This window comes from Podarcis bocagei (genome assembly GCF_964188305.1).
Source record: "Podarcis bocagei genome assembly, chromosome: 9".
Lineage (NCBI taxonomy): Eukaryota > Metazoa > Chordata > Lepidosauria > Squamata > Lacertidae > Podarcis > Podarcis bocagei.
In genome coordinates this window covers 70,482,621-70,493,102 of record NC_138134.1, presented here as the reverse complement: position 1 = coordinate 70,493,102, position 10,482 = coordinate 70,482,621, and the positions used below count along the sequence as shown (strand labels likewise).

Sequence of the window (10,482 nt, the reverse complement as noted above, 5' to 3'; positions counted from 1 at the left end):
AAGCAATGCTGATGTGAATAAACACCTAGAGGGGGAAAGAGCTGCACAGGGTGGGGTGAGGATTTCACCACTCTCTAATGTAACCACCACTGTACTCCATTCCGCTTCTTTCCCCATACATTTTAGCATACCCTAAGGTCCGTATAGTTAAAGCTATGGTTTTCCCAGTAGTGATGTATGGAAGTGAGAGCTGGACCATAAAGAAGGCTGATCGCCGAAGAATTGATGCTGTTGAATGATGGTGCTGGAGGAGACTCTTGAGAGTCCCATGGACTGCAAGAAGATCAAACTTCTCCATTCTGAAGGAAATCAGCCCTGAGTGCTCACTGGAAGGACAGATCGTGAAGCTGAGGCTCCAATACTTTGGCCACCTCATGAGAAGAGAAGACTCCCTGGAAAAGACCCTGATGTTGGGGAAGACTGAGGGCACAAGGAGAAGGGGACGACAGAGGACGAGATGGTTGGACAGTGTTCTCGAAGCTACCAGCGTGAGTTTGACCAAACTGCGGGAGGCAGTGGGAGACAGGAGTGCCTGGCGTGCTCTGGACCATGGGGTCACGAAGAGTTGGACACGACTAAACGACTAAACAACAACAACATATTATACATTTAAAAGTGCATTATGTCCCCCACAAATAAATCATGGGAATTCTAGTTTTTTAAAGGGTGATGGGAATTGTAGCCCTGTGAGGTGTGAGCTAAAGTTCTTAGGATTCTTTGGAGAAAGCTGCAGGGAGCATGCTTAGTCCTCACCGAGTTCTTTTTGCCTTCCCCACGTAGGTTTGCACTTCTGCAAACTTCTGCTGACTTCCCTCTTGTATGTGGGGAATGCTGTTTTGGCTGCGCAAAACAATGGCACTTACAACCTGAAGTCCAATTTGGAGGGAAGGTTGTTGTGTTTAGTCTATCATAGCAAAAGGAAGGAAAGAAAACCACAAGCACTAACAGCACAATCCTACACGTTTACTTTGAACTGAGCCACATGGAGATAAGGACATGATTGTTTCATTTCTGACTATGAGCTGTGGAGAGGCAAGCATTCAAATATGTCTGATGTTGATGAAGTCTGATGTTGCCATTGTGAAGACTGGAAACTTGTGTGTCTATAAATTAAAATGACATTTAATATCCCATCAAGTTAAAAGCTCTGAATGACATGGGAAGATTAAGAACTCTAACTACTGGAAATAGATTCACAGAGACATCCAATTAGCCATTCCCTTTTTTAATGAGATAGCTGGGAATGAGATCTCATTAGTGCGTCTTAGAATTCAAATTATGACCATGATTAAAGAAAGATAAAAATAATGGATTGAAAATAAATATTCTGTTCAGAAGGAATGTGGGGATATATTCCAGCATTTGAAGCAACAACTAAATGAGTTTCTTGATGTAGAGTCTCTCTACTGACACCTAATTTATCATTTTTTGTAGCTCTGCAAAGTCTGTATTGCAAAGCTTCTTGCAGTCAACTTCCTTGGCTGTTGGTTTAATCTTTCACCAGAATAATCTTTTAATCCTGTCCTAAAATCTGACATCACTGCTTCAAGAGTAGCATCAAAATGGGTAATAAAATTGAATTAGCATAATTAGTAAATCTAATTTGTTTTAATAGGATCTGATAGCCCTGACAAGACTTACCCGCCCACTCTTTGCAAAATCCTTCATTTCTTTGGACTTCATCACAAATAAGGAAGGGCAATGCAGTATTAAGAAATGTAATCTAGTTTGTGGAAGCTATTTTTTTAAAAAATAGAAAAAAAGGAATTCCAGAAGAGAAAAGGGAGGGGTGGACTTTGAATCCAGCATTTAATTATAGCACTTAGAAAGCTCAACAATCCTCATAAATATCCTAATTCTGCTTGCAATTGTTGGAATTCATCTTCACAGCACCTGATGCTGAGCTTGTTGTGAGAGGGTGATAGAAGCAATAACCCTTCTATTACATGGGAATAGATTAAAATTTGTTGTTGTTGCTTACAGGAAGGAGCCATGGAGGGTTTTTTTTTTGGGTGTGTGTGTGGGGGGGTATATTGGGCAACCACCACCCAGGGCCCCACACTTTAGGCTCCCAACCTCTTGTGCAAAACTCTGCCTGCCTTGTCTTTAAACCAGCTGTGTTGCAAGCAAACAGGTCCATTCCTACAATAACACAGGCTGAGGACCTTTCTCCCACTTAACCCATTGACATCAGTATGCTAGTTCATTGAACGATGGCTGTCTGTATGTCTCCCCCTTGCGCATACATGCCCATTTGCCCAGTTTACTCAGGACATCACAAGAAGGAAATAGGCATTTTGTTTTAGTAAGAGGGGAAAGAGAACTCTCAGCAAAGTAGAGAAGATAATGTCTTTCAGTCTTTCGCTAGAAGAAGGGGTGGGGAGGTGCCACTAGAAGGTTACTCAGTTATTGGCCAGAATATCTCTAAGTACCCCTCTCCCCATCAAATGGCAAATAAAAACGTGTTCCAATCAAGGGAAGTCATGGTACCGCTCTATTCTGCCATGGTCAGAACAACCACACCTGGAATACCGTGTCCAATTGTGAGCACTCCAATTTCAGAAAGACATTGACAAGCTGGAATGTGTGCAGACAGAGCAGCCAAGATGATCAAAGGTCTGGAAACCAAGCCTTATGAGGAACGGTTGAGGGAGTTGGATATGTTTAGCCTGGAAAAGAGGAGACTGAGAGGAGATATGATTGGCATCTTTAAATATCTCAAGGACTGTCACATGGAAGATGAAGCAAGCTCCTCTTCTGGAGGGTAGGACCAGAACCAGTGGCTTCAAGTTAGATGAAAGGAGATGCCGACTCTATATCAGGAATAACTTTCTGATAGTAAGAGCTGTTTGACATGGAATGGACTCCTTCAGAAGATGGCAGACACTCCTTCCTTGGAGGTTTTTAAGCAAAAGTTGAATGGCCATTCATCTTTTATGATTTAGTTGAGATTCTCGGCTTGCACGGGGTTGGACTAGATGACCCTCAGGATCCCTTCCAAGCCTACAATTCTATGATTCTACGAAAAATATTCAATAACATTTATAAAGCCCTGTTACAGTATCTCAGTGATTTTGGAAAACAGGAGCAGGTTTTCCTGCTCAGTGCTTTCCCTTTCTCCAATCAAGAGGTGTATAAATTTTATGAAATCGATAAATGAATAAATAACAGGATATAAAGCATAGAGATGGGGGAAAAACATAAAAAAGGAAATACTTTTTACAGTATTAGCTTATTAATACTGTACAGTATGAGGTTTTGCTTCTAAAATTATTGGGATGACGGGAGAAGCAAAAAAAAAAACTTCAAATATTGTCTTTTTACAAAAGTATCAAATGGTGAAGAAGAGGTAATAAATCTAAATCTAATAATAATACTTGTACTTCTCCTATTCCATTTTTTATTACTGCCATGTTGTTATTTAGTGTTGCAGGATTGTGATTTTTTTAGATTTTATTGTTTTGCCTGTTTGTAAACACTGCTTTGAGGTGTGTACATTTTTTTCGTTCGTTTTGGATGTGTTTCTTAAAATGTTTAATTTATTGCCTATGACTACTTTTGTTAGGTGACCGTTTTGCATCCCTCCATGCTGCAGTTGTGTAACTTTTTTTCATGTTGTAAGCCACCTTGAACATGGTTCGAATTGCGGAAAGGTGTCAGACACACGAAATCATGCATACTGTGATTTATGTGGAAATTGTTCAGTTTGGATTTTTTAAAAATATTTGATTTATTACCTATGAATACATTTGTTACGCTGCAGTTATATATTCTTTTAATGTTGTAGTTATGTCATCATCCCCCCCCCCTGTAGTTATGTGTCTTTTTTCATGCTATAAGCCACCTTGAACTGCTGGAAAGTGGCATACAAATAAAATAATCTATGTAGGAGTGGCTTTTTAAAAAAGCAGGAACTGGGCAAAACTGAGTTCTCTTACCTTTTAAAAAATGAACAAATTAATTGGGGGGGGGGGAGTTTTGAACGGATATACACCCAATGCCTGAGCCAAAAACCCACCTATATCAATAAAGTTGTGGCCATTTCTAACCCAGATCATTGTTTGCTTGTGTTTTATTAATCACATCTTACATTTAGCCATTGCAGGAGGTGTTTTTGTGTGTGGCACTTCCACAAACAAACTTGGTGGTGAGTTCCCCCACCTTTCCCCCCAGAAAAAAACAACAACTTCATACTATACCTTTTTAAAATATGGCTCTTGGGGGGGGGGTGTTATTGGATTATTGTTCTTATTTCGATTTTATATGTTGTGATCTTTTCATGTGAACCGCCTTGAAACCTCCGGGAATAGGGCGGTATATAAATAAATAAGGGAAGCCTTTTCATGTGTCATATATATACATATACATATACATATACACACACACACACACACACACACACACACACATATATATATATATATATATATATATATATATGTATATATATGTTGGAAACCGCCCAAAGTTGCTGGGGCAACCCAGTCAGGTGGGCAGTGGGGGTACAAATAAAATAAAACAATTCATGTAAATAAATGGTGCGTGGCTTGAAATGGAAGGAAAGTCTCCTCAGGAGTAAAGCCCCGGCTGGAAATTTTGGCCATTCATCTTTTATGATTTAGTTGAGATTCTCGCCTTGCACGGGGTTGGACTAGATGACCCTCGGGATCCCTTCCAAGCCTACAATTCTACGAAAAATATTCAATAACATTTAAAAAGCCGTGTTACATTATCTCAGTGATTTCGGAAAACAGGAGCCGGTTTTCCCGCTCAGTGCTTCCCCTTTCTCCGATCAAGAGGTGTATAAATTTTATGAAATCGAGTAAATGAATAAATAGCAGCATATTATAGCGCATAGAGATGGGGGCAAAACATTCAAATCAAAATAAATCAAGTTATTATACTTTTTACAGTGTTAGCAGTAAAGCCCCGCTGCGTTTCTCCCAGGAGGGAGAGTCAGCGAGTGCAGGCGCGGAATGAACGGCTACCTCGGAGCTGGAGCCGACGCTAATCCGGAGTGACTCCGCTTCGCCGCTGCTCCACTTGACGCGAGGAGGAGGAGAAGAATGAGGGGAACGAGCAGGTGCGGCGGCGGCTCCACCCCGAAGGCCCGTCCTGGGCCTCGGCAGGCTCCTCCCTGGGCCGGGCTCCGGGCTCCTCTCCGGGCCCATATAAGGCTCCCGCCGCGGGAGGGAGAGCCCTCCAGCCCTCGCTCGGGCCTGCCGTGCCTCGCCTCACGTCTCCCCGGCGACTCTCCCCGCGCTCCGGCCATGGCTGCGGCGGGCGAGGAGGGCGGCGGCGGCGGCGACGCCCCGACGACGCCTCTGCGCCCCGCGCCTCACCCGCTCGGCGACGGCGGAGGAGAGCCCGTGGCGGGTCTGTGGCCGGCCTTGCTGGTGGCGCTGGTGGCGGCGCTCCTCGCCTGGCTGTGGTACGGCCGCGGAGACGGCAAGGGGAAGGAGGAGGAGGAGGCCCGGGGGTCCCCTCAGCGCGGAAACCGAGGTACGGGCGCCTGGTTCCCTCCCTCCCTGAGGGGAACTCAATAATAATAATAATAATAATAATAATAATAATAATAATAATAATAATAATAATAATACTGGCAATGACAGTAACTTTTATTCTTTCTACCCCGCCCCTTTGACTGCGTTGCTATCAGTGGCGTAGCATGGGTTGTCAGCACCCGGGGCAAGGCAAGTACTTTGCGCCCCCTAACCCCCAGATGTTGCGCCCGGTGCGGCCGGCCCCCCCTGCACCCCCCACGCTACGCCACTGACTTGCTATAAGTTGGTTCCCCAACTTTTCCTGGCTCCCCTCCTCTCCTAACTTCTTCTTTTCCTGCCTCGTTTCGTCCCTCAGGGGGTCTTTTGGGGTTTCTCCTCGCTGCCCCATGTCTTGGAGGGGTGTGAACCCCACCCCCCTGGGGTTTTCTCTCTTCTCCCCGCAAGGGATTGCGTGCATTATGCGCTTTCCACGCCGGCCCCGCTTTCCCTTCTTCACGTGTCTCCGGTGGTCTTGAGAAGGGCGCGCGAGTTGGGTTAGGGAAAAAAACCAACCAAATTAAATCTGCCCTCCGTGCATTGGAGAGCTTCTAGGTCAACCTACTCCTTTGGCTATAGTCTTTCTCCACCCCCCACATCCACTCCAGCAAAGTATGTGTCGTGGGGTGGGTGGGTGAGTTGAAGGGGAACCCTCTGCTTTTAAAATTTTTTTTCATTAAATTGGTATATTGCAAATTTATACCCGCACCCCGGTTTGCTAGATGCTTAAAAATAAAATAACACATGCAACTATGTAAGAAATGTTCGGCAGGGGAACAGAAAGGCTGTGGACCCTCTTTCCTCGGAGGTTTCAAAGCAGAGGTTGGACGGTCCTCTGCCGTGTATGATCTAGTTGAGATTCCTGCAGGGGGTTGGACTAGATGATCCTTAGGGTCTCTTCCAGCTCTTCAATTCTGTGATTCTACACTCCTTGGAGAAGCCTCCCCCCCTCCACAAACCACCCTGCGGTCCTCCAGATGTTTTAGGCGACATCACCCATTATCCCGGTGTAAAACTCGCACCTGCTTGGGGAAGCCAGCCCTGCAGGGCTGTTGTGCCCTGCATGCAAATTCAGGAGATGCCACTTCTACCCAGGATGGAGTGGTGCGCAGTAATTATTCCTGATTTTCCTCCCATAACATGCCTTATGGTTCCTGATCTGAAGTAATGAGGGAATAGGGAGCGCCTGCTTCCTTTAATTGCTTGAGGCCCCTATCTGAAAAGCCTGTTCCATGTTTTGCCTTTCCTTGCCTCCTGCTGCTGCTATGTGTGCAGGAAGTAGAGAGTCTTACAGCTGGCGCTTGGTCCTGAGTGAGTCTGACCCACTGTCTCAGATTTGGTGACCTGTGTGCAGAGTGTTCCCCTCTTCTCCTCCTCCTGGAGGAAATGGACCTTTCAGTCTTTTCAGATCTCCTGAGCGCAGAGAAACACAGGAAGGCGCCTTATACTGAGCCTAAATCATTAAAGCAGGTGCTGTACCACTGAGCCACAGCCTTTCGTACGTGAGCTACTGCAAAAACCAACTCTGATCTCCTGCTGCTGCTTATGCATTTTGCTTGCTTGCTGATTTTAATGTATTTTTAATCTTTTGTTGGAAGCCGCCCAGAGTGGCTGGGGAAACCCAGCCAGATGGGCGGGGTACAAATAATAATTTATTATTATTATTATTATTATTATTGCACCGAAGATTTACACATGTGGAAGTGTTGTGGTTGCAAACAGGTTTCATTTTACCATGTTAAATGAAAACGGAAGTGAAAGTAATCATCTAATGGGAATAGAAGGGATTCACGTTCATGTATGAATCAGCTTTTAAAGCTGTTAATCTCCCTGCAACCTGCTCTCGATGCTTCTGTTTCTGTTTGTTCTCAGTAATAGAAAAGGAGATACGATCAGAGCACATAGCCTGAAGGAGTGAGCTGGAATCTCTTGGCTTCTTGCTAGCCTACTAAGCAACTTTTCAGCATGGCTTCAGCTGCTATGGAAAGGCAGGCAGGAGAATTACCGTATTTTTCGCTCTATAACACGCACCCGACCATAACACGCACGTAGTTTTTAGAGGAGGAAAATCCGTAGGCATGCCACCCGTAGGCATTTCCTCCATAACACGCACAGACATTTCCCCTTACTTTCTAGGAGGAAAAAAGTGAGTGTTATGGTGCAAAAAATACGGTATATTGGCAGTTGTGACCTTTTGCATTGCCACACTTCCATCAGGCAGAGAGCTCTTGTCTTTTAGTTCTGGCTGTCCTGTGAGAATCCTCTCCTATGAACTTGGGCTGCGCACTAGCCTGATGGACACTTATGGGCAACGCTAATGTGAATCAAGCCATCAGCTATTTTTAGTTCCCGTGTGGGAATAGCATGTTTGTTATTAAGCATATTCACGTCACAGCAGAACAAGAATCTTGTAAAACCTAGCAGAGTCCAAAACAATAAAATGCAAGGTTATGGCTGGGGAACCATTTGCTGACCATGAGTTTAAAAATAAACTTCCGTGAGAAAAAAAAGAAAGGCAAATGAGTGTCAGTATATTACTGTTTAGGAAAAATAATGATGGCTTCATGCCACTTGCATCTGAGTTGATACTGCTGTGTCCAACTTCTGTCCAACTAGGACAGAAAAAAGAAGGGGAGGGATTTAGTGATACATTTGTGGGGAGCCAAATCTGGGCAAAATTCTTTCATTTCTGTCATTGCATGGCCAAGCCGTTTTCTGCCATGACTATAGTTGCTCATCTGCCAACTGGCTTCAAGTACAATCTGGCATCTAGCAGCAGATAGTTGGATGCGGTCCAGTATGTGGTGCATTAGAGCTCTTCCCCAGGGTTGGTTGTCTCTGCCAGTTTTCTTGCTTATATATTTTTAGTTTTGTATAGTGTTTCACTTGCAAAGCTTCAGCCAGATCAGGGTAATGGTTGTGGCTTGCTCACTCATGTGCAGTTAAATTTGCTTTATCCTTGTAGTTTGGGGGGGGGGAAACCTTTCAGCACTCCCGTAAGTGCAATGAAAGCATTTTTTTAAAAAAAAACTTGCGCACACACACTTACAAGGATTCCACAGACAGGTGTGGCTGAAGGTGCTGCAGTTGGGAAAGGCAGGAGGATGATCTCACATGGTGGTGGAAGGTGGGAATTAGTAGAAATCTGATGTTCACCAGTTGCTGCTGGGGACAAAAATGTTGGTATGCTAGTGTTAGATTGCAGGGGAGAGCACAATTTGTGAGGGGTTAAATTACTTTGAGTGGAACTCAGCAAAATTCTACTCCAAGTAAACCTACTGAAATGAATGAACCTGGGACTGGTGTTGGTAGAAATAGCAAATACCATCCCATGTAAAAGAAGCCCAACTTGCTACAGTACATGAACTGAGACACAGACAGGGACCTAGAAATTGTGTTCTTCCTAGCTAACCAACATTTTTTTCTGTTTAGAATCCCTTCAGGGAAACTATGAGCCTGCCATACCTGAAACAAAGCCAATCAATGTGTCCAGCCCCCAGGAGCCAGTGGGGAACCAGCTGGGTCCTCCAGGGGAACACAGTTCCCCTGATGTTCCTGGAGAGTTTCCTGAAAGAGAGCAACCGGCCGAGGAGCCTACGACCCCCTTAATGAACTACAAGGAATATCTCAGGAACGAAGCATTCGGTTACCCCATGACAGCACCTCAACAGAGCCCAGAAGCTGAAGTTCACGAGGGGAGTACTTCAGCAGAAGCAGGTGCCCCTAGTGACAAGCATGAGGAGAGATGCACGGAGCAGAGGTGCCATCACTCTGTGGACCATGAGGAATGGGAAATCGTCCCTGAGCATTCGGCGTGGGGAGAAGCTACGAGGAAGAACAGCGTGGACGACGCAAGCAGCAAGGACCCAGAGCAAGCCAAGAGGGTTGCTGCCGTGTCTCCAATGCCTCAGACTGTCCATGTGACTTTTCGGGTACATTACATCACTCACTCGGAAGCCCAGCTGATTGCCGTCACAGGTGACCATGAGTGTCTAGGCCAGTGGTACCACTATGTACCACTCAGGTGTGACAAGGATGGGTTCTGGTCGGACTCTGTCGTCTTACCTGTTGATACCAGAGTTGAGTGGAAGTTCATAGTGGTGGAGAATGGGAAAGTCAGGCGGTGGGAAGAATGTGACAATCGAACCCTGATGACGGAACATGAGGATCGAGTGGCCCATAAGTGGTGGGGATTTCACTGAATCTGGCCTAGCACAGGGGTTCTGTTTTTATTCCATTTCACTATAGGGAGTTTTCCTGTTTTTGCCTACCTTAGTATATCTCTGTCCTGCATGTTTTGCCAGAACTGCCTTAGATTAAAGTGTCTCTGCTGCTAGCTTAGGCTTTTAAGATATGAAGAAAACTCTTCAAACTGAATCAGACCAAAGCCTTCCTAGTGACAGACATGTTAGAGCTGTCTAGCGGGTGGTGTTTCAAAACAGCTCCCTGCATAAAAAAAGCTTTAATCCCTAAACTTGAGATTGTACTATGTGAGGAGACAGGAGCATTGAGTGTGGACACTGGACTGACAGAGCAGGAGAAGGTGCAGTTAAACTACACTGTAACTGTCTGTTAAAATGTTCTTAATTTATCATGACTGCAAAAGGAAACAATAAAGATTATTTTTAGACTGGTGACCGTCCTTTATATCTTGAGACCTAAAGCAGAAGTTGTCTCTGCCTTCTAGTCAGTAGGAATTAAACAGAAGCTCCTTCGCCCTTCCCAGGTTGCCCTCATGATTCGACAGAAATCCTTCGTTGCCACTGTTCTCACAGTGTACTTTTGTGAGAAACAGAAAAATGGTGATGGGCTGGTTCCTCCCATTTGAGATGCTCAGCACATGTTTGGGTCATGTGTTAACTGTCACAGAAGCATGCTGACCATAGTGAAGATCCTAGTTTCCCTGACTTTTTCTCCCCTGGTAGGATTTCAAAATTGCTGC

At 44.9% G+C, this 10,482-nt stretch overlaps 1 protein-coding gene and 1 long non-coding RNA gene across 2 annotated transcripts in view; one reads left to right on the top strand and one right to left on the bottom strand.

The window, feature by feature from the left end:
• Window positions 1–5,096, bottom strand: part of LOC308594408 — a 40,185-nt gene extending 35,089 nt beyond the window's left edge. Inside the window, exon 1 of the long non-coding RNA XR_014011447.1 lies at window positions 4,989–5,096. This is a non-coding gene — a long non-coding RNA (uncharacterized lncRNA). The remainder of the gene's footprint in view (window positions 1–4,988) is intronic.
• Window positions 5,052–10,175, top strand: STBD1 (starch binding domain 1). The gene is made up of 2 exons (XM_081207214.1): window positions 5,052–5,502; window positions 8,973–10,175. The coding sequence occupies exons 1-2, from the start codon at window positions 5,067–5,069 to the stop codon at window positions 9,740–9,742; spliced, it is 1,206 nt and encodes a 401-aa protein (XP_081063340.1). The 5' UTR covers window positions 5,052–5,066; the 3' UTR covers window positions 9,743–10,175.
• The last annotated feature ends 307 nt before the right edge of the window (window positions 10,176–10,482 follow it).